This window comes from Malaclemys terrapin, chromosome 13, assembly GCF_027887155.1.
Source record: "Malaclemys terrapin pileata isolate rMalTer1 chromosome 13, rMalTer1.hap1, whole genome shotgun sequence".
Lineage (NCBI taxonomy): Eukaryota > Metazoa > Chordata > Testudines > Emydidae > Malaclemys > Malaclemys terrapin.
The window spans coordinates 1,861,605-1,886,439 of NC_071517.1; the positions used below are offsets into that span (position 1 = coordinate 1,861,605).

Sequence of the window (24,835 nt, forward strand, 5' to 3'; positions counted from 1 at the left end):
TCCTGACAAGAGTGGCTGCCAATCACAGCTGCAGAGGTCATCGGAGACCAAGTTGGAGCACGACACTACTGACAAATGGGCTTTGCTTAGCGCAGCGTAAAGGGAAAATAAATGATTATGAAAAATATTTTTTCCCATTGAAACTCAGTGCTAGGGGGTGGATTCAACAACACTTTTAAAAGCTGTGTTATTATTAAACAGGTTCAGAGCACGAGCGGTTTATATTTTGACTGCACTGGCATCTGCTCCTCACCAAACAGGGAGAGAAACAAAGAATGATGCCTTGCAACTAGATCACTTCATCTGCACAGACCACAGGAGAAGGCAGCAGCTTTTACAGTCTCCCTTCCCTTTCCTCTGCCCACGAGACACTAAGGCTAGGGCTACACTGGCAATTGAATGACAAAAGTTTTGTCATTCAGAGGTGCTAAAGTCTCCCCGCCCCCCGAAAGACAAAAGTTTTGCCGTGGCAAGTGTCAGTGTGAACAGCGCATTGTCTGCAGGAGCGCTCTCCTGTCGACAACACAAATGCCACAGGTTGGGGGTGTAAGTATTTTGTTGGCAAAAGTGCCGACAAACAGCAGCTACACTGCCCGACTCTTAGCGACACAGCTGTGTAGTGTAGTCAAAGCCTAGCAGTAAGATCAGAGATGGGGTTTTGCCTTAGTGTTAAACATCACGAACACAAGCATGACAAAGCGTGTCAGTACAGTGCAGCAAAAAGGACGAAAGGAAACCTGACTGTGCCACTCTGCCTTTTGATCAGCACAATATGTTTGTTCCTGAGGAGCAAAGATCAAACAGTTTAGTTTGGTCTAAGTGCACATTTCTCTCCAGCAGCTTTTCCTCTCTGAACACGCAGATTGCTCAGAGCTCGGGAGAACACACATTGCAGCCGGTGCCTTATCACCCAGAATCTTTTTATGTAAAAGCAAATCTGCAAGGCTGAGAAAGCAGCTCCCTCCACAGCAGTACAGGGGTGCTCCTTTCCTGCCCGAGCGCAATAGAAACAGTCGAGCAAGAGGGCTAACTACACTGGAGGCTTTGTTGTCTACTAATTCTTACCGTGATGAACTAGTAGTGAGTTGGAGGGAAGCAGAGTGGTTCTGGCTGGCAATAAGGGCATTATGAGACCAACCAGGGTGATCTTCAAGAGGGCTCCTAGCTACTATACAATAAACAAAAGGAAGACAAAAATTGACAATTCTTGAGTTAATGGTTTTGAATTTAAATGGGAAGGAAAAACCATCAGGAGTTTGTAGTGGATCCAATCAAATTGCAGAATTTAATATACACATACACACGCTTTAAACACAAGTAACCTTTTCCAAAGATCAGACTGATGAACAGGTGAAGTCTGCTTAGGTAAAACCAAAGCAAAGACTTTCTCCGTAGTGGGTAATAGTGGCAGGGATAACAGTTTGATGTTTAGGAATAAAAAAAAAAAACAAAAAACACAGTACCTGAAAAACCAAACATAACAAATAATTTATGCTATTCAGTGATGTAAACTTTACCTTTGTTTTAAAGGGAAGTATTTCAAAAGCTGAATGACAGATTTTGCCAACATTCCATACAGAGTAGGGGCACCTCAGGCCAGGGCTTTAACTCATTAATAAATTAATCAAAATGTAACACAAAGTTCCTGAGATGAGAAAAGTGATTTCTCAGCAAAGCCCAAAGAAGAACATTTACCTTTCAGCCCACAGCAGCCTGGAAAAGGGGAGAGTTCTTAGGAATTTTTTTTTTTTTTTTTTTTTTTTTTTTTAAATCAATGGATTATTCTGGTGTTGGTTTTTTTTCCCCACAGTTCCATCCAGGCAAAAATAAAACTGTCAACTAATTAGGCTAATTACAAACAAGCCTTCAAAACCCCAGCCCCTTGAAAGCCCCGAAAATTATCTCTGTTCTTATATTCTTGGCTCCAAGCAATGAAATAGGAATTCAGAAGGACTTTCTACTGTCAGATCAACTCTCCAGGCTCTGTGCTGCGGCTGCCCCAAAGTTAGCACAGCCAGCCTCACCCGGAGAGAATCTTACTGCCATTACAAAACAATGTGAGCGACTTCCCAGGGGGAAACGTTTCTCTGAGGTGGCAGAAGGGGAGGTGGGGGGGGGGGGGGAGAGGACAGCTGACTAAAAGGTTGTTGTGGAGGGCTATTGTAAGTGCTTAATATTGTTATTATTGCAAGGACTAGCCAAGGTGATAGCTATGTTGCCGCTGTACATTTAGAAAGGACCCTTGTTGTTCTGGCTCAGGTAAAGCAATCCTCCCTCACAAGACCAGTTTTATCGCCAGTCTGGATTAGGGTCTCTGGGTGTCACCATAACACAACTAACAATCATAGTACCACCAATTACCTGGAAAAACTCATTTTATTGTAAGGCCTCTTACAACAAGCTGGTACAGCTGCCCTTTCCTAATCCCACCTAGCAGGCTCGGCTTCTCAAAGCACATCCTTGTGGGATCCAATAGCACCACATGGTTTCCGCTCCTCCTATGGGCAACTGTGCACATGGCCCCATTGGACCCCTCAAGGGGATCCAAATTTGCTCCTTTTGCTGACAAACATGGATCTGCTTTAGTAAGGAGTAGTCTACTCACTGTTTTTGTACTGCTCTATCGCTTTAGAAACAGATACAGTTAAAGTGGTGCAGTTCCCTCGTAGCAGTATGCAAGAGCTTAGAGCTTATTCTCATAATGACAATGTGTTTCTAAGCCAGTATAGTTATAGCACCACAAAAGCTGTATGTAGACAAGCCGGAAGTTTCATTAGCTAAAGTGGGATCCCACCTATGCCTCCTACAGACTAGCTGTTTGTTGAAGAAAGCACCCATGGCGTGAATGGCTTGGACTCCAGAAGAACTGCACATCTCCCTGAGCCTGTTCAGATGTTTACAGGACCCACCATCTCTTTTGCCCCCGGGGAAAGGTTATTTTGCCAGAAGGCAATGCAGGAAAAGCAAAGCTCCTTAAGTGGTTCTTACTTCCTAGGATATGCCAAACATGTGGGAAAGGCACCTGTCACTCCGAGGACATGGGGCTTTAGAACACAAATACTGGAACTCAACATTTCAGTTGTACTATGGAAGTGAATAATTTGGTCATTTGTTCACATAACGCTATCTGGCCCCACTGGTGGTTTCTACTCAGGACCGGAATAGCAGGAGGTGCCGCACATCAGACGCGAGGGGTAAGAACTGAACTTTAAGAACAGTACACTATACTCATTCAAAATGCACCCTGGTACCTAAATGCATATCTAACACTTCTAAAAGCCAAGACCTTTAGATGTGTCATGTGTGTCCTCCCACTGTGCCTTACAGGAGAGAAAGGAAGCAAATGTTTTTCCCTTGTCCTTGATCTGAAGGCAGCCAGATGCTCCAGATCTCTCAGTCCTGGTTTCTCAGAAGGGGAAAGGTCAGAGGCCACGTCCCCCGAGACGTGGTTCTGCAGCAGCAGCACCATGCTAGGCGCTTTACGCAAGGTTTTCTTTGATCCACCAAGAGATGGTGTGTGCAGGTGATCTTCCTGACGGAGAGGCAGGGCCAGCTCTCTGCATTAGTTCGAAGGTGGATGTGAGCAGCAGTGATGGTTACACAGAGAGTGAGACAGGATGTTCCTCCAGCTGCTGAGAACAAAGGTAAGCAGCAGATGGGCCATGCTGGAAGGTAGCTAAAACTTGGAGCCTAATTCTGACAGGCACCGGCTTGGCCCCACTCTAGTGACATGCATCATTTTCTTGCCTCTCAAATGATCATATTGGTTACATTTCCGTGTATGAGAGAAGCAGGTGTGGGGAGGAGCTGAGCAGATCGCGCACATCTCAGGCAGAAGCCAGTTCACCTTGCTTTGGCTGTGCTGGGAAAAGTCTGCCATCTGCTGGTCACACAAAGACCTCTGCTTGCTGACTTCTACAGCTAACCTACAGGGGCAGTATTTGTTTTTTAAAAGGGCCATTAAAAATAAAGCACTAGTTTTCATTATTTTAGGCACAGGCTGGCATTTGCTGCCAAACTCTGGGCAGACAGGCATTATAGTGCAGGGCAGCAGATCGACATGCTCCCCCCACCCCCCGCGCCGCCGAGAACTCGCCAGCGTGCTCGCCAACACGCAATGTGCATTCGACCCTCTGGCACTGGTAATGGACACTTTGAATTCCCTCCACCCGTCAGGGCTAACCGCCAAGGCCAAGGCAACTTTAGAGCCAAGGGCTGGGGCAGAGTCTGGTTGGTTTCCAGAGATGCCCTCGGTGAGTGAAGTGTCTCCTTGGGAACTGCCTCTCAGCAGAGCCTTTGGGACAAAGATGGCAGAGGGAAAACACAAAGGGGCTGAAAACCTGGTCACCACACAATCTGCTCATTCAAAGCAAGTGTGTTAATTGTGAAGAGACAAAGTTAATTTTCAAAGCCAGAGTTAGAGCTATTTTTAAATGAGCTGCTGACATCTCCGGAAAAGCTTTGGAAGGCATGCCAGGCAGTCCGCTGGCATCTCCTCGGGGTTCTGGTCTTCTTGCCCGATGCTTTATTAAGGCTTTTGGCATGTGCACAGGACCTGTATTTCTTAGGAGCTCATCTGCTCTTTCTGCACATTCCTTAACTAAAGTCTCAAGCTAAGAGTCCCTCCCCTCTCTCAATGATGTTCAGTTAGAAGTTGTCAATCTGTTCTCTTCTACAGAAATCCGGCAGCAAATCCAAGTGAAAAAAAGGTCTGCCCAAATTAATCCTCCTGCTGTTTAAATATTTATACAGGGCAAGATGGAGCCTTCTAGCCTTTCCCTCTCTTGGATTTGTCCCACCTTCTTGGTGTTATTGCCCGGAGCACCACCACTAATTGCTGCAGGTTAGCCAGTGGGGAGGCAGTGTTGACTAGTGGCTAGAACACTGGACTGGGACTTGGGAGATCTGGGTTATACTTCCAGCTCTGCCGCTCACCTTCTGAGTGACCAGGGGCAAGTCACCTCACTGCCTTGTGCCTCAGTTTCCCCATCTGTAAAACGGGGATAACGAGACTGACCTTTTTAAAGGGTTCTGAGATCTATGGAGGAAATGCGCTAGAAGAGCTGGTATTATTATTAGCCAAACTCTTCCAAGCACTTGACTCTGTTCAACACCTCTCCAAATCAAAGGGAGAGAAAAATAAAAAGGCTGTAATTTCAGTGGAGCAACAGCTTCTGGATATTTCTGCAGAGGTCCTGAGTGGGGATGGAGCTACTTGTTCTTCAGACGGAGGTTTTACTTGTAAACTCCAGCAAGTTCCAGGGTGACACGCTGGGGAGCGAGAAGCACCCAAAGCAGCGGAAGCTTGGCAGCCAGCTGCCCTTCCCCACAGGCTCATCCCCAAGGCTTACGTCCATGACACAAGATGCTGCAATAGGTTGCAGGAGGGTTTGAATACAGAGATCAGTCCCCACAATTGTAAGAATTTGTAGCAGTGAGGCTGGGGCTTCAATCCAGGAAGATGAAGCCCAGCCCCCTGCAGACTTCAGAGATTCTGCCAATTCTCATTCATTTCAGCTCATTTGTCCTGTAATTTTTGCTTTTTCTTTATTCTGCAGAGGCCTGAACAGCAACAAGCCTCTCAGGTGAGCTGCCAAAACAACATGATGCAACACTGCACTCTGTTACCACCAGCTCCAGCAGCTGGCCTCAGTCACTCGGCAGCTCCCCCGCTCACCAAACAGCGTATTGATTAAATCCCAGGGAAGAGGCTTAACAACAGGATGTGCAACAAATCTGTAAAAATTGCATCAAGCAGGACTCCCGAGGAGCCTTTTCCTTGAGTTGTGTGTTCCCCCCAGACTGTCTGAGAGAAGAGTTTTGTTTCCTCTCTGAACTTATGTCTGTCTAGGACCTCCAAGAACTAAGCTACAGCGCAGTTCTACTATGAAAACTGGCTGTGTAAAAACGGCAGCTTCTTACAGATGCAATCTGATGGGTGTGTGTCAGAGTCAGATCTGCTGCTTTCAGTGGCTAACATAGAACACTAGATATTTTTGCCAGTCCTGCACAGCACACACACACAGCGATGGAAGGGTGAACTGGAGTATATTCCGACTCATGCATCAGCAGAATTGGTAACTGAGTTCTAATTGCATAGCTAATTGTTGCCTTGAATTCCACCCATGCAATCCACTGGAGACAATTCCACGGTATGGCCACTCCATCTTTAAGTCAGTGAGAACTGAGGCCAACAACTGTCCCCACAACCAGTTTCAAGTTGCTTTGCAAGCTCCAGTGACTGCAGCTCATCACAAGTGTGGAAATTTTCTAGTATTGCTGCCATCCATTACTAGGGGAACCTGCCGTTAACTGGGAGTTATTGTGGCAAGGCACAGAAAATCCCAGCTACAACACACAGCACAAAATCCAGCAACAACTCAACAGTCCAGAACTGGCCTAACCATCAGTTAAAGCAACATTGAGAACTTTGGCTAAAAGACATTGTATAGAAGAGTCAAATGCGACTCAACCACTAGGATGAAGGGAGATACAATAAACCCATCTTTATTGCCAGGGAAATGGAGGCTAAGTAACTTGCCCATGGCCACACAATAAGTCAGGGCAGAGCTCGGATCAGAACCCAGGAGTCCCGACTCAGTTCCCTTTGAAAGATGAGACAACATTCCCCGACATCTAACCCAGGAATAATGGTGGAGTGGCAGGGGATGAGGAACAGGGGAGGAAAGGAAGAAGAGAACTAGTTTAAAACAATTCCAATGCTGCCACCACCAAATGAAGTCCCTTAAAGAACTATCATTATTTTTGGCAGCTCCTGCACTAAACATCTCCCTGTAGGCATGTGAATACGGAGAGCACTGGCAGTCTGAGCAGAGAGCAGCTCCCCAAATTCACGAGAGCACCTCACACAAGAGCAGGTGCCAGGCTCCACCAAAAGGGAGCTGAGAATGTGTACAGAAAGGAGTCCACTTTCCCCCTCACTATTAGCCTGAGGAATTTTGCAACTCAGGTGAAAGCATCAACCACTCCATGGGATTCCTGACAGCCCTGCAAACTGAGAAGCAAACAGTTTATTTAACACTGGGCACTTTTCCTAATTTACAGTCATTTAAAAAAATCAGTTTGCTGTTTAAAGGTTCACGCTGAAGCTAAAATGCCTCTAACCTATTCCTCTCCCTCCCCACTCCCATTCTGCACACACCAGCACATTACTGTAGGGTCTTCCTTAGCATGAGGCTGTGTTATCACAGGGACGCTCCAGGCTGCATGCTTTAAGGCGGCTGCATTTGAAAGATGCACTGTACTCCTTATGTGAAACGTGTTCTGCCCAGCCTCGGCAATGACTTGGAGATTCCGTCTCTCCTGTTAAATCTTCGCTTCAATGAAACCTCCTGAAGCAATCCTTGCCCAGAATGCATCCAGCCTGTGCACTTTATACATTCTGAGACTCCCTCCCTCCCACCCTCTCTGGGTTTCATCCATTTTAAGGCCCAAATGGATCACCGTGATCTCCCAGTCCAATTCCCTGTACAACACAGGCCAGAAAACCTCGCCCAGTAATTCCTGCACAGGCCATAGACTTTTACCCAATAATTATGGCATCACACCCATCACTTCTGGATGAGCAAGTGTTTCGCCCAGTTCATCGGAGTTCTAAGGAGTCTGGGGGCACCTGCTGCTTATTCCTAACACCTCACCTAAACAACATCACATTCACTGACTGCTGTGGGGGGACTGTGATTGGACAGAACCTGTGACATGTATCCCTTTGGCTTTGTGAAGTGATCTCAGGAAAGGCACAGAATCTTCATGAAAACAACCCAAAACCAAGGGAAGGGAAAAAAAATGATAACGGGAGACATTTATTCCTCTTCAGAAAAGAATGCGTCTGCCAACAATGGGAATTTTATCTACTCTCTCATTCTGACTCAGATAGGGAACAGCCAGCAGAGGAAATTCAGAAACAAGGAGCCCATTTTCATGCATGACACTCTAGGAACAAAAACAGGGAGCAAATGCAGAAAGCACACAGGAGAATGCTGCCTAACAAGATTTTCAAAAAGTTTCCCATGGAAAATTTTAGTTAGCAGTTTTCAGGGAGTGTGCTTTAAGACAGTGCCACAGTGAGGAGCAAGGTGCCATACGAACTGATGGATTAGACAGAAGCCTGTCAACCCCAAACAATGAAATATCCATGTTTTATTGATCTGCTGCAAGTCACCTGCCAGTGCCACTTGCATTGCCAAAGGCTTCTTAAATCAGTGTCAGATAAGGAAACATGCCTGTTTCAGCAGTGTCTTTAAAAGGTCGCCACTGCTTTTTTGAACGATCGGCAGAAGTACTTTGGGTTAGCCACCAGATGGCTCACGCGAGCTAGATTAATTGACAGGCCCTGTAAGAAATGCTGTGGCAATTCAGAGGCAAAACAAAGTTAAAATGAATCATGTTCCTTCCTTATCACTATCTCTGCCTGAGATGACTAATGCTGAACGAATTTGAAAACTCTGACTTTTCACTATTTGTTTATTTTTTGAATTTCAGTTGGGAGGTGAAATTTTAACTGTTTGTGGTCTCTGTCTAGTCAATTTGACTCTCAGGGTCTAGAGCCCTTGCAAAATGCAGCTCTGTTTAGAAAACAGTCTTGTGGCTAAGGCACTGGACCAGGATTTCTGAGCTGTGGGCTCAGAGTTTGGGTGCAACACGATCTCACTGTACTTCCGTCCCCATCTGTAAAACGGGGATCATTCATTCCTACTTCAATCTGTGGGATTAAGTCAATTGTTGGAAGACGTACTGTAGTGACGAGTGTTACAGAAGAGCATATACATTAAACAGGTAAAATTGAAGAAATATTTTTTGTTTTTAAAACTTTCCACTGAAACTGAGAAGTATTAATGGATGCACTTTCCTTGAACTTAGGTTTTGTGAGAACCTGCTTTTAAGAAGCCTACATTTTAGGCCAAATTCAACCCGAGATTTGGCCTGGGCAACCTTACAACATGATGTTTTTTTTGCAACAGTTCTGTGTAATGCCAGGAGCAGAGATGTCATCACCAAATGACTACAAGCATTGAAAATAAATGCAAATTCCTCATAGGTTTATGCAGACATTGTCCTGACAGAAAACGGCTTTCTAAAAGAGAAACTGGAATGTCATCTTAGTAGCGTCACTTCTTTCAAAGGGGTAGAGCCAGTTCCTATAGGCTCCAGCTGACAGCTGTAGGCTTTGTTTAAAAAGAAGCTTTTACACGTTCAAGACTAACTGAGGTGTTTCCATTTTTTAAGATCCATCAAGACTATGGAACTTTAACCGCCCCCCCATGGAAGAAAATGCAATAACGCATGTAAAATCCTAGACATTGCAGCACTGTGCTAGGGTGAAAGAACTTGAACATGAAAATAACTGGAAACCTCCTGATAACAAGTGCAGCCAACAAATCTATTTTCATCATTCAAGCTGAGCGAAGGACATGGAGTAAACGTGCAGAACCAAGTTAGATTATTAAAAATGGTGATATTTAATAATCCAAAGTGTTGTGTGTGTTATTAATAGGGGAAGTGTTTTTCAAAATATGTTTAACAGCTTCACTTTAATCCCAAATACTGTATGTAGCGTAAGAAATCCAACAACGTGCTGACTGTCAAAAGGGGCAAGGGACAGTGCAGGATACCATGTGAAGATGCACAAGTTTTCAGACTAACCCAGTTCTTCCATGTGACCTGAAGAACCATGCTAAATCTGCTCTGGGCATGTCATGCACCTGCATGCAGTACAACCCTGTGGCCACATGAAGGTGCCCTCACCAGCAGGATGGATCACACATGCCAGACAGCTGCATGCTGCTGCACTACTCTAGAGCTTTTATTTAATCACATTCCATTGATCCAATCTACAGCTCAATCCTGGACAACCTTGGAGACCTGCAGTTACTTACGGTACAGACCAAATGCAGAGTGCGCATGAACTGCTCAGACCACTGGATCTTCATGCAGTGGCTCTGGGAGTGCAGCTAGACTTACAATTGACGTGGCACTTCCTTTATAAGCCCTGGCTGTTTTCAGGGTTTCAGATCATCCCATAAAGGAAAGTGGCAAAATCCGTCCAACCTACAAGTTTGCATAAATTCTGGGCATTTTTGAGAGACAAAGGATGATGTGAACCCAGTTTCCAGGGCAGTTTTAAATCACAGCGGTATCCTTACATTAGCCTAGTTGTGCCTCGAGACTGTGGCACATACAGCCCCACCACGGCTGAAGGGTGGGAGTGACTACAGAGAATACAGGCCAGACAGACATGAAATATTGTCCAGTACTAGTGCAATGTACAGCAAGGATGCAGGAGCATTCGAGTCATTAATTCAGTGCCAAGGTGTCGTCCTCATCCCCAAACAGGCACTCCCGAGGAGGACCGGATCCCATCTAGATCAACATTTCTCAAATGTGGACACCGTAGCTGCATGTGGCCACCAGGGGCTTTTCGTCCACCCATGACAGCCTCCTGGGTGGTGATGGGAGCGAAGCATCGGCCCCTCCCCCGCCCTCCTTATTGCTCCTGGATGCGGCGCCCTGCACTGCCTCTGGAGAGAGGGGGGGCACAACGCTGCAAGAGCAAGGTGAGTTCTTGACCCACGTTGGAGGAGGGGGTTTGGGTGGCAGGCTCCAGCAGCGGGACTTCAGGAACCTGGCCATGCGGCCTCAGGTTCTGACCACAGGGCAGCGGGTACTGACCCTCTTCCTCCCCCCCGGCTCTGGCCACACGACCCTGGCTTCTGCCTGTGAGGCTTCAGCCTCCGGCCTCTGATTCCAGACCCAGGCTCTGGCCACGCAGTGGCAGGTGCTGGCCATAGGCGCCGACCCCCAGTCCCAGCTGCATGGCAGCTAGCTCCAAACACGGGGCTTTGGGCGCCAGCCCCCGGCTCCAGCCGTGGAGCTTCAGTAGGCCTCTGGCCCCGGACTCCAGCCACATGGCCCTAGCCCCTGGCACTGACCCCCTGCCCCAGCTGTGCAGCAGCAGGCGCTGACCCACAGCTCTGGTCCTGGGCTCCGGCCACGCAGTAGTGGGAACTGGCCTTGGGTGCTGACCCCTTGTCCTGGCCACACAGCAGTGAGCGTTGTCTCCAGCCTCACAGCGGCAGCGCTGACTCCTGGCTCCAGCCATGCACTCCTGGGCTCTGGCCCCCAGCTCCAGGTTCTGGCTGTGCAGCAGCAGGTACCAGCCCTGGGCGCTGACCCACATCTCCAGCTGTGGCTCCAATCCCTGGCTCCAGCCACACAGTTCCTGTCCCCAGCTCCAGGTTCTGGCTGCGGCCACTGAGCCCCGGTCCTGGCCACATGGCAGCAGATACCAGGCCCTGGCTCTAGCCACACAACAGTGGGGCTCATCACCCACCCCCATTGCCCCGGGCCCCTGCTGCCTTCCCCGGCCCCACATCCATCCCACCAGGCCCTCGCTACCTCCCCCTTTGCCCCCCATCCAGGGCTTAATGGGTCCTGGGGCTTCCTGAGAAAAGTGATTAACTAACATGCAAGTATCACTTAGGACTAGTCTACACTACCCGCCCGGATCCTTGGGTAGAAATCGATCTCTCGGGGATCGATTTATCGCATCTCATCTAGACGGATAAATCGATCCCTGAATCGACACGCGTACTCCCACTTCATCAAGAGGAGTAAGCGCCGTCGACAGGGGAGCCGCGGCGGTCAATTTGCCACGGTCTTCACAGCGGGGTAAGTCGAATAGGATACGTCGAATTCAGCTACGCGAATATCTTAAATCGAAGCCCCCCCCCGCCCCCAGTGTAGACCTAGCCTCAGCTAGCAAGTCTGCTGTGAAAAGTGATACTTGCATGCTTGTTAATATCACTTTTCACAGGCTCCCAGTGCTACTAAGTGTGCTGTGATATTAACAAATATACAAATATCACCTTTCTCAGCAAACCCCAGGACCCACTAAGCCCTGGAGGGGGGGCAAAGGGGGAGGCAGCATTATTTTTGTTACCAAATCTGCCAAAAAACCCTACAAATATACACTGCAATGACTTGGATGTGAATCTGTGCACGTTTAATTGTTTTTCCTAAAGTTAATGAAGTATTTTAGGAAAGCATCAGTGCAGCCGCCGGTGAGAGTTGGTAGCCGCACTCTGAGGCCACCAAAGAATTTGCTGTGAGAACCCTTTCCCATAGCGATAGACCCACGGCAGACAGGCAGGTTCACGCGCCAGGTGACTCAGTGCGAGCCTGCAGAATGAGTTTATGGGCACAGAAGGGTGGAAGAGCCTGAAGGTTCCAATAAGCAGAACGGGGACTGGCCAACTCAGGGCATTTCCCCAAAGGCTTTTCAAGTTAGATGTCAAGGAAGGGAATAAAACACTGAGAAGGGGGATTAAAGCGAACCCAATGCAAGAGCAGCTAAACTGAGCTCAATGCCTCTTTTAAGCGCATTAGCTTCCTTATGTTCTTAAGCCGTCAGCCTCCTTTCACCTCCACCCCACCCCACCCACCAGGAAGCTGTAAAAATGTGACAAACTCACCTGCTTTCATTATCCAGAAACACAGAGCTGCTGCCTTCCCCAAGGGCTTCGCTGATGGGAGAGAGGCAGAACGGGGAGGAGAAGGCATCAGAATCAGAGTCAAAAGTACTATCCCTGCTCACATCATCAGCAAACAGCTCCAAGGAGCCCTCGTCCTCCCCCTGCTCTAGCCTGCAGTCCAGCCCTTCCTCTGTCCCCTCCACTGACAACTCCGATCTGTTCTGCTCCTCCTGAGAACTGATTGTCGATAAGATTCCTGAGTCACTGTGGGCAGGCTGTGAGGAGTTGTGGGTACCGTCAGTTGCCAGGCAACACTGAGACAGCTTCTCCCCTTCTTCAGAAGGGGAGCCGAGGTGAGCCACATCTCTGACAAGCTGAGACACAGCCAAGATCTCGTCGTCTTTCGGAATTACTGCTCGTTTCTGATCGGTTGGGGAAGCCTGCTGGACGGTGCCAAACCCCTGAGTGTGGCGGCCACGCTTGCGGGGAGCTTTACGGACCGGGGAGCTCTCAGGAGTGATATAGCGCAGGGCTTCTTCATCCTGCCTCTGAATACGGGAGTTTGGGACCCAGGCAAGGATAAGCGTGGTACCAAGGAGCTCATCTTTCTCCATGTACAAGCATAAATAGCCTTCAAGAGAGCACAGGACCAACCGGTTAGGACTTAAACTGTATTCTCAGGACATTTATCAGCCATTTTTAGCCCCTGCCCCCCTCCATTGCCAATACAGCTGGGCTAAAGCAATCCAGTCATTTGGCAGATTTCTCCTCCATCTGCAAACAGACTGTGAAACTCTCAAATATTCATTATTTGCAAATAATCCCTTGAATCTGCAAATGGCTTATGAATAAGAACATAAGAATGGACATACTGGGTTGGACCAAGGGCCCATCTAGCCCAGTATCCGGTCTTCAGACAGTGGCCAATGCCAGGTGCCCCAGAGGGAATGAACAGAACAGGGAATCACCAAGTCATCCATCCCCTGTCGCCCATTTCCAGCTTCTGGCATAGCCATTGATGGACCTATCTAGTTGTTTTTTGAAGCCTGTTATAGCCTTGGCCTTCACAACATCCTCCGGCAAAGAGTTCCACAGGTTGACTGTGCATTGTGTGAAAAAAACACTTCCTTTAGTTTGTTTTAAACCTGCTGCCTATTAATTTCATTTGGTGACCCCTAGTCCGTGTGTTACGAGAAGGAGTAAATAACACTTCCTTCTTTACTTTCCCCACACCTGTCATGATAGAGGTCTATACAATCATATCCCCCCTTAGTCGTCTCTTTTCCAAGCTGAAAAGTCCCAATCTCATTAATCTTTCCTCATACGGAAGCTGTTCCATACCCCTAATCATTTTTGTTGCCATTTTCTGAACTTTTTCCAATTCCAATATATCTTTTTTGAGATGGGGCAATCACATCTGCAGGCAGTATTCAAGGTGTGGGCGTACCATGGATTTATATAGAGGCAATAAGATATTTTCTGTTTTATAGTCTATCCCTTTCTTAAAGATTCCCAGCATTCCGTTCACTTTTTAAACTGCCGCTGCACACTGAGTGGATGTTTTCAGAGAACTATCCACAATGATTCCAAGATCTCTTTCTTGAGTGGTAACAGCTAATTTAGACCCCATCATTTTATATGTATAGTTGGGATTATGTTTTCCAGCGTGCATTACTTTGCATTTATCAACATTGAATTTCATCTGCCAAATACCTTCTGGGCCGGGTAGCTACAGAAATCACATGCCCTCATTTCAACCCGATTGGGTGAGTTATGCAACTAATCAATAGTGAATTTTGAATTACAGACTTTCATGTCAGATTTGCACTGTTTATAATTACCCCCATTCTATGTGGGCGCTAAACACTGGTTACTCCTGAGTATTTGCCCTAGAAAGTTCCTGGAAAGCCAACCCAAAATAGTCACACACACAAGTCTAACGCAAACCAATATTTGCAAAATAATTATTTTGCAATATTAAGCCAGTACCGGGTGTCCATTTACAAGGCTACACAGGGTGCCACTAGCAGACAAGAATGGGGAGAAAGAAAGAAAAGATAAGCCCTATATCGACTCCAGTGAAGCCAATATCAGGGTTTTCCTTGTCCCCGGATGCTTGAAGGGGCTGCTGGTTCCATCAGGGTGGTGTGATGGCACTTGGCCTCCCAGAGTGCAGCTGAGGGAGGGAAGGACCAAGTGTTACACATTAAATGTCAACTTTGACCCTCTCTGGAGATCTCAAAGCACTTTACAGACATTAACGATAACCCTCATTACCCAACTGCCCCGGGGAACCAAGGCAAGTAGCATTTGCCCTGGTTTATAGCTGGGGACACTGACGCCTCAAGTGGTGACGTGATCAGTGCACAGTCACACAGGAAGGCAGTGGCAGAGCCAGGAATCCCACTGCTCCATCCCCTGCTCATACCACCAAACAGCTCCTTGGAAAACAACAGATACATTGATGAGAACACGTGGCGGCTCAGCTCAGCGGACGCCTTTCCTCAGTCCCTCAGCTCCCACTCCCCACGGTAACACCCCTGAAGTGCTCAGACCCAGATGCATGCCAACCCCGTGCAGACATGGACACGCAGACACTCCCAGAGACAGAAAGAAGAGTGAGCAGCAAGCGCAGCACCCCATCACCTGGGTGATGTTCCCCGACACCTGGGAGCACCTCAGCAGGGTGGACGCATACATTGTTCTTGGAGTAGATAATCTCCCCATCCAGTATGGAGGACGAACCACCGCCACCACCGGGGTTTAAGGTCAGGAGGTCAGAGGCTTTCGAAGAGGCACGTCGAAGGAGTCGCCCCAGAGACATTGCCAGGGGAATGTTTCCATTATCCGTCAACTTCAATCAAGAGCCCAATTCAGACAAAAGATCTGCCAAGAGGGAAGAAACAGCGTTAGGAGAAATGCAACATGACAGCTGCAAGACAACAGCGAGAACTTCCTGCTGTGAGAACCACCACCACCAACTGAGGACAACGCTGCTACCCTCACAGAGAGGCAAGGTTCCCGTCAGCTGCTACCTCATCCCCGCATCTCCAACCACTCAGAATCAGTCTTATCATCCCCGCTTCACAGATGGGGAAACTGAGGCACAGAGAGGGGAAGAGACTCAGCCGTGCCACAACTGGTCTGGAGAGACTCAAAGCAGGTCAGACTGACATGATGCTTAAGCCGTGGCACCAGCTGGTGAGCCATGCACCCTAAGCTGCCCCACACTGGTGGAGCTCTGCTGGTGTTAGCAAATGAGAAACCAGAGAAGCATGCCTGGTGTAGGCAGGGCCTGCACTACAGCGTTGGAGACCAAGGTTTAAGTCCTGGTCCCAGGCTCTCGCTCCCTGTGGGGCAAGAGCTAAGTATTGTTATTATAATGGGGGAGAGGAGGTGAAGGAGCAACTCATGTCATTCAAAAACCCCAACTACGAGTGTCTGATCTGTTTCTCCATGTGGCAGGCCGGGGAATCCTGCAGGGTCTACCCAAAATCAAAGTAAACAAAAGCTATGATGTGAGGTGACCCAACACGAGGCAGGGAAATGAAAGTGGAGGCAGAAACCCCCAGCCTTGGCGTCAGGGCCTCTGCTTGATCCCTTGATGGTAGTACAGCTTAAAAGGCCATTCACTTGGATTCCTGACTTTTGGCCTAACCTTGACATTATTTAAACAGGGCTTTTTGGGGGGATGGGAAGAGGGAGAAAACATTCAACACGCCGCAGGCAAATGGATTCTGGAACAGAATATGGAACGCCATCCCTGGGCCACGTGGGGGGCGTCTCATCCGTCAATAGGTAACTTAAGCTAGCTGTGGAATATGATCCCCCTGTAACCACCAAGCAAGCGTTGTACTGAAAATGAGGCGCTGTCAATGAGAATCCAGATCCCGAATCCAGATGGGATGTGCAGGCTATACATAATTAAACAGCTAGGCCAGGAAGAGCGCTTGATGTGCTGAAACACGGAGCGGAGCAGGCGCAAAGCAATCCCACTAACAACCCGAAACACAAAGGCAGAGCTCCAGCTTCCGTTCCACCTGACGGACAGGGGAAAGCAGCTACTGCCAGGAAGTTCTCGCCGAGACGAAGCTGTTCCTTTCTGTTGACACCTCTATTCCCTAATGGACAGGCCAACCTGACCCAGCACGCACCAGAGATTTCCATGGGCCCAGGTGCAGACCTGGAGAGATCAGCTAGTACATTCCACGTACCAGCAGAACAAGCAAAGGATGTAGCCAGGAACAGAAAGAAGAAAAAGTTACAGGTCAGTGAGAACCCCTCCACCCCCCTTACTCGCAGAGACACTCTGTGCACTAGAAACACCACTGGGGCCTGAAGAGCACCTAATACTGAACAGCCCTCGCCCTTCTGAACACAGCTTCACTGGTTAATACCTGAAAAAGAAGGCACAGAAGCTGGCCTGTCTACAATGATTTAACCGATCATGGCTGCTGGAGACTCCAGTCCAAATCCCACCTGGGCCAGCAGGAGCTGGGAGAACTGCCAAGATAAAACTGGGGGCTTAATGGACACGCAGGAAACTGATGTCCAATTCCCAGTCTGGGCAGACAAGGCAGCAGAGTAGTGGGATGCTACATTGGCATCACCAGCGATGCTGGTTTATTGAAAGAAGTGAACAAAAGGGAGCAGCTTGTTCTCTGCACTGGAAACACAGAGGCAAAAGAAAAACTAGCATGTCTCAAACAGGAGGGTAAACGCTGCAGGGAAGGAAATACAGTTTTCCAGCTTCTAAGATCTCGTCACAAGAGACAGTAAACATGGCTCCGAAGAGTAGCTGACAGTGCCCTTTTTACAGGAAAAGCCATAAGCCTGAACTGCAAGTTTCCTGACTTGTGTTTGCTGGAAGCATGATCTCAGCAAAGGCAACTTGTGCCCATCAGTCATCAATGGGACTTGAGCGAGATGGCTTGACCCTGCTCCGAGCTGAGCCCACGCGGCTCTGAAGGGGATCGGTTTGCAAGCCCTTCTTTACTTTTTGGCCTCATCGTAGGCTCACTCCTGACCCTAGTGCTGCACACACCTTCAGAAACACACCTGTCAGGCACAAGCCTCAACACAGACAACACAGCCTGGGGCTCTCCGGACTGATTCTTCTCCAGGCTGTCTTAGAACACAGCACTCTAGGCTCAGACTCTCGATAGGGAGAAGAGCCTTTTGCAACAATCGTAAAAAAAAAATAGTCCCTCCCCAGCCCAGAATAGGAAGCAGAGGGATGTCTGGAGCAATTTCCCCTACTGTCTCTGTAAGAAGTTACAAAATAACATTTCAACACAAGAGGCTGAGGGAATTCACAGCAATGGCGATTGGCAACACTGAGCAACCTGCCTGTTTATCACAGGCCCCGAAGCGCCAACACCTCCGGAGTGGAGACACTTAGCCTATATCACAGCAATGTAATAGTCCGCACAGCTTGTACCCTGTCTTGGGGCAGATAGGCTGCTCCTCGCTGCGTGTACTACGGAGAGAGTGGATTTAGCTGCATCAGTCATCTCACCAAAACACCACTTGAAAGATTCAGAACCTGTTTGAGTGAGATATGAGATCAAGGCAGAAGCAGCTATGATTCAGTGAAAGCATCTGAGAAATAAAGGGAGAGGACTCCTGCTGGAGGCAACAGACACAGAGAGGCTACTTCTCCACGCACAGAGCAGGAGCTCCCATCCAGCACCACTGCAGCTCTCAAGGGGCCCCCCAGGAATCTCGGAAGAGGCCCAGGCCTTCTCCCAATGAAAAGCAGCAGCAGCTGCATTTCGTTAGCTTCCATCTAGCTCAGAAAGAATAAAGCATCAACTGAAGATCAAAAGTTGCTCCCTGGGAAGTGAAAAGGATCTAAAACTGAAAGAGCTGCTTTGATCCTAGGCTGCGGCTACTGCTCCAGTTCTGTCTATGCACACAGGCGTCTGTTGGGAGTGGAAGGCTCGACAACACGAAACACTGGCTCCTAAGGAAATCTGGGCTGGTGCACTGGGCATGCCTTGCAGAAGTGCTGCCTTTCAGATACAGCGAGTGGATGGTTCAGGGGAGAGAGAGATTATTTCACTTCCAGGTTGCTGGCTCAATTCTAGCCCACACTGGCAGTGATCAAGCGTTATCCACTGGCTGTTCCGTGTCCTACATGAAATGAGGTTGGGGAGTCTCAGTCTGATTCCCAGCAGACAGGTACTGCCATCACCGAAATTAACAAGCAGCCCAACAGTTAACAGCCTCAGCAAAGAGGGCTAGGACCGAATGCACCGTGGAGACTGACCTCTCTTCCCCTTGGGAGGGTCTGCCCCAAGGGTGGGGTACTACAGTACTACTGCTCCTTGCCTTGCACAATCCCGGGGATGCAAAGATGAATTCCATCTCCAGGGCTGGCAAGTCAACATTAGATTTGTACCTTTTTTTTTTTTTTTAAAGTGGTACATTTCAGATTAAACTTGTGATTTTTGTGACTGCGGAGATTATTCCAACGTAGCAGCAGCTAACATGCCAACAGGAACCAGATCACCCACCCTGCCCTCTGGAAGCTGGAGAACTGAGTTAGCTGATAAGCCCTCACTGCCTGCCAATTTTTATTAAGTACACACAGAAAAGATTTGCTTGCTCCACTCAGCAACTATTGTCAGACCCCTTTGCTGCAGCTGCTGGGGTCATTCATGCAGCCATTGGTTCCTTTCTTAGCCAATGCCAGGGCTCCCCAGCTAGCAGAGCGCCCCCGAGAAACATCATGCAGCCAGCAGTCATTCAGTTGCTAACCCCCTGAATCCTACTTCTGTTGTCCTCTTCACTAGAAGCCAAGCACAGCTGCAGCCAGCAGTCTCAGATAGCTCTGATAGCCAGCCGCCTTGTTTAGAAAGGCCCTTCCCCTTTCACAAACTTAAATAACAAGATCCTGGTGAGTGTTGGCAGATCACACCCTCAACTTGGCAGATATTCCTGGACCAACCTCTGCTGGCTCCATTTGCACAAGCTTTCAGTTCTCTGATAAAGAAGAGAAGTGCAGGGTTTCTGCCCAGCCCTGGCAGGGGGTTCAGCATGTATTTTTGGGTTTGTGCAGTAACAACAGTGCTTTACAGACACACAAGGTGACAAAGCTCCTTATCACAGAGCTTACAGTCTAGATCAGGGGTAGGCAACCTATGGCATGCGTGCCGAAGGCAGCACGCGAGCTGATTTTCAGCGGCACTCACACTGCCCAGGTCCTGGCCATCGGTCCGGGGGGCTCTGCATTTTAATTTAATTTTAAATGAAGCTTCTTAAACATTTTAAAAATCTTATTTACTTTACATACAACAATAGTTTAGTTATGTATTATAGTCTTGTAGAAGGAAACCTTCTAAAAACATTAAAATGTATGACTGGCACACGAAACCTTAAATTAGAGTGAATAAATGAAGACTTGGCACACCACTTCTGAAAGGTTGCCGACCCCTGGTCTAGATAGACAAATTCAGACCAAACTTGGGAGCAGGGAGGCAGCAGCTTGGAGACCAAGTTGCTGAGCAGTTCTGTGCGCAGCAATGGATCTTGTTGGATCCAAGGGGTGATTGTTAATCAAAGAAAACAACACAATACTTAAAAGTAATATGAGCCAAACAACAGGGTTTGGAAATGAGACCAGGCTGTCCTGTGGATAAACGGGAAAAACCAGCACTAGAGTCACACTTGGATCAGATTATCTACCTATCAATCTACTTATAAATGAATTTTGCATTTTCCTGATCAAGGGAATCTCTTCCAATCTACTTGAATTTGACTTTAATACGTCAGCACACCTTATTCCACAGGAGAGATCCCAGGGCTATTGCAGAGGTTATCCTCTCAAATGCCATGGGAGAGGGGAGTGTTAGTTTGTGTTGGACAAAGGCAACACTGAGAATGCAGTGACCCAGTGACCACAAACAGGAACCCTGACTATCGTGCGTATGACCTTGAGCAAGTCTCGGGGTCCCCATGTGTCAAATGGGGAGAACACTGACATTTACTCCTCCTTTGTGCTTTGAGATGTGTGAAAAAAAAACAGATTACTAGCAACTTGCTTGAGCTATTTAAAATTACAGTATAGCTTTCCATAGCGTTGGCTAGACTAGAGAGCCATCTGAATGAGTCCCGGATTGTGGGGAGAATGAACTAGGTCCCCCCCCCAAATCTTTAATTTCTATCTATTGGCAGCAGCAGCAGTGTGCCACGTACACAGTTAAGGAGAAGGGCAGCAGCTGTTATTAGCATCAGAGTGAAATCCTGGCCTCATTGATGTCAAGAGCAAAACTCCAAATGACATCAGTGTGGCCAAGACTTCACCTGAAGTGACAAAGCGCCTCAGCCTAGAAGAAAGAGGGGGAAGAGGTTCAGCCCTACTTGGACAGGCCCAGCATCCGAGCTCTGAGGGTTAGCTGCAAGAGAAGGGAGAAGCTATCACCAGAGCCCATTCTTCACTCCTTGCCCCACCTGCCGTGGCACAAAAAGCAAACATTAAAATACCCCACTCCTTCTGCATCAGAGCTGAATCTTCCGATAGCAGCACAGTAACTGAATCACCATTTGTAACACATGCGCCTCTCCACACATGCACACACCCTCCGCCCCCAGGCTAGGCATCATTTCATATACTGAACTCTGCAGCACTCATACAATGTGCTGTTAATGTCTGACAGCTTCTTTTTTTTTTTTTTTTTTTTTTTTTTTAAGTGCCTGCCAGCCATATCCTTATAACTGCTCCGTACTGGTCTTCTGTCCTAACCATTAACATCTAAAAAATTCCAGCAGTGTGTTCTGATCACTAGACGAATAAGCCAATTTCAAAGCTCTTCCCCTAATGCTACGCACATCAGAGCAGAAGACAGAAGCCAAGAGTAATTGTTTGAAAGTCATATTCTTATCACATGACAGGCTGAGAGAAGACAGGGACAGGCCTAGCAAGATCCTACTCCCCTAGTGATAGGAAAGGCAATATTTTCCCCCAGGTTGTCTCCCAGACGTTAGACTGTTCACACAGTGGGATGTTGAGTGAATGGAATCAAAGATCTTTGTCAAACCCTCCAGAGGTCAAAATCAGCCCTGGATTAAGCCCTCTGATTTCAAAGGAGTCACCCAAAATTACATTAGCTCTCACTCTGACCCTGAGCTAATTACTAGGACAACCTCCCTCACCCCCCAAATTGGAGCACAGTCATGCATTCACTCACTTTTGATAAGTGGAGAGAGAAACTCAGAAGCCACCTTCCTGTCCACCTTCAGTCTGTCTTGACCAAACAGACTTGCCACTTCCTCTCAACTTCCTGCAGCTAAACATCTCAAAGACACAAGTGCCTTCCTTAGGCAAGATAAGCATCCTGAGACACAACGTTTTCCTCCCTGATTCAGGCCTCCCACTTGTCCTCCTTCCTCCCACTGTCTGCCACCTTGGCTTGATTCTTAATGTTTCTTCCACACCTACAAAATACTCAGCACTTATGCTCAAAGCATTCCTCAAACATTAATCTACACAACCCCCCTTGGATGGAGGCAAGCTTCACCCCCATTTTACAGATGGGGAAACCGAGGCAGAGAGGCTAACTCATGAACTCAAGGCCACAAGGAAGTATTTGAAGCAGAATTAAAACTCAGGAGCTCCTGATTGCTAGTCCCATGCTCAGACCATGATGCCTTGTATGGTTACATACTACTCTCCATGTTTCCTATGCACACCGTGGACTTGATTCCACGCAAGCTGAAATTCTCATCCATGCCTCCATCTTCCCTTGCCTAAGCTATTGCAATTTTCTCTTTTTTTTTTTAAAACTCTCTCTCCACATCCAGACTCCAGTAGGCAAAGAACACTGCTACGTGCTTTCTCATGCCCATGATCAAGAGTGGCCGTAATGAATGATGTTCACACAACTCCACTGGCTGTCCTCTCCTTTCAGGAGACTGGTCAAAACTGCCACCCTCCACAGCCTTTCTTCACACAATCTCACCACAGTGAGTGCAATAGCCTTCTCCTCTGCTGCATCAGCCTCTCTGGACCTGGCCATCTGATCAACTCTCCACTTTCTACTGTCATCTCTTATCCCTGCTCCCGCGCACGCACACACACACACACACACACCCCCCCGCTTGCCTACCCCTCTTAATTCCTCTCTTCCTTAGCTATAACAACTTTTTTTTTCATTTTATAACTATGTTAGGTAGCTCTATAGAGTATTTGGGAATGCAGTCTGTAAGAAAGACACTATAAAGCATTATACCATAGGAATGAGCTAGGTTTCGTCCTTACAAACATTTCCTTCCTGAAGGAAATTCTCCCAAGTAGAGCATAAATGCTTAGTCAAAAGCCACAACTTAGATAAGCTTCACTGATTCACACCAGTGACATTTGAAACAATGTGGGTTTAACACAACTGTTATCTTTCCCTTCCACAATTTGTTTTAACCTACTTATTTGTTTGTGCTAGCAGCTAGATTTTGCCCTGACATTCAAGAAGACATGGCCCCTGCCCTGAACTGCTCACAATCTGAGGAAAGACACACAGCTAGACGGAGGATGGGGAAGGGGAGTTAGTTTACTGAGTGTCAACAGTATGACAAGCAGTATATCCACATGCAGCCCCTACCCCAAGCTTTCAAACCATACAGATTTTTCGTGATACTAGACTGAAGCACTTATATTAATTTGTAATATTTATTCCTTAAAACAATCTTTGTCTCTTAGCTGACGATAAAATTGCAGCAACTGAGTGTGCTGAGATCACTGCCTATCATGCTGACCAGTACGGTCTCATACTCCCTCATCTATATCCGTCTGTTATCTTGTCTTAGATTGTAAGCTCTTTGGTGCAGGGACCATTTTTTGTTGTGTGTTTGTACAGCACCTAACACAACAGAGTCCTGGTCCACAACCAGGGCTCCTAGGCACTACGGTAATACAAAGAATAATAAAGTCAAGTCACGAGTATTGTGACTATTCAGAGGAAAACGATATTGTTCAAGTTAACTTAAAAGGGAATTTCAGTGATTGGGCAGTGGTTAGTTACTACTCCAAACTGCCATGGGAGAGGGTCTAAGTACTATTCCCAGTTCAGCTTCTGCTAAGAACGCAGGGACAGCACATTCTACTCCTGGGGGAATTCTGCGTCACTGCGTGTGTGCAGAATTCATGTCCCCCACAGATTTCTTTGCTTCCCTGCAGAAAAATGACTTCTGACAGGGAAGCCGCGAGAACAGTCACGTGCCCCTCCCTGGCAGCACCGACAGGTGGGGTTGGGCGCCTGGAGCAGCTGGTAGAAATGTAAATCATTGACCGGGGGGGCAGTCATGCATGTGACAGAAAGTTACAGTCCCTCTTGCTCACTATTGCGGCACACTCAGCATGGAGGGACAGGGCTTCGGGATGTTTCTGAGGAGGTAGGAGTGGGGCAGGCTCTATCTCCTCAGGCAGAACAGAATATACTCCTGGGGGAATTCTGCACCACTGCACAATGCAGAATTTTGCAGAAATTAACGTGCATGCAGAATTTCCTTTCCTCCACAGAAATAGGCTGCAGTGCTGCTAGCTGCCACAAGGGGCCACTGGACCTGGCAGAACCCAGCTTGCACGTAGAAGACACTGCTGGGGGGAGAGGGGAGCTAGAAAGATCCTGGCAGCTGCAGTTCCCAGCGGCATGCAGGAAACTCCATGCAAGCCTGGGACCCAACATCAGGCTGTTGCTCCCTCTGGATCCCTGGGCTCTGGGGAGGAGCGAGGCAGGTGTCTACCCCCTGGCTGGGCTGGTGGTGGGGAAATGAGGAAGGGGCAGAGAAATAGGAACTGGGTTGTCACAGGGATTTCTTCAACTCTCTACTCCTGGGGGAATTTGTGTGTGTCTGTATTGTTACAGATGTACTAGCTAACAGGTATTTTGAAATAAATTACCAGAGTAATTGAAACTGGCATGATTATGTAGTGTTATTTTTGGCACAGAATGCGCCCAGCAGTAACATTCACACCCTTTGAGGGCAGCAAAAGGGACAGGAAGGCATCTTGCTAAGTTATCCTGAGACCCTCGGGCTGACTCCAGAATAGTGTTGATGGATTCACGGTGGAGTGTATCAGCTAGCCACTGGGAGGACAGCAAACGTGAAGTGTAGGGGACAGAGTGGGGAGGGGAAGGAGAAAGAACAGGATAAAAATGAACACATTCAAGGTCCCAGGTGGAACACAGTGCTCACTTCTTGTCCCCTCCCATCACCTTTACCACTAAGAACAAATGGGGGTAGGAGAACAAAAAACATGTAATTAATATGCATTTTAACATCTGGCTTCTGAGCCCAGAGACCTAAATGTACATAAAAGGATCTCAAAATGCTGACACCACATGTTA

General features: G+C 47.8%; 1 protein-coding gene across 4 annotated transcripts in view; it reads right to left on the bottom strand.

Moving 5' to 3' along the window:
- The window catches only part of TBC1D16 (TBC1 domain family member 16), a 41,896-nt gene that overhangs the window by 15,450 nt on the left and 1,611 nt on the right, over positions 1–24,835 (bottom strand). For 3 of the 4 annotated variants that reach the window (XM_054047479.1, XM_054047478.1, XM_054047477.1), the window contains exons 2-3: positions 15,138–15,377; positions 12,492–13,122 (exon numbers count right to left, since the gene is read on the bottom strand). In XM_054047479.1, coding sequence (XP_053903454.1) covers positions 12,492–13,122; positions 15,138–15,315 — 809 coding nt within the window. In that variant the 5' untranslated portion in view covers positions 15,316–15,377. Of the gene's footprint in view, positions 1–12,491; positions 13,123–15,137; positions 15,378–24,835 lie in introns of those variants that run through there. The other variant, XM_054047480.1, reaches the window with a different exon arrangement.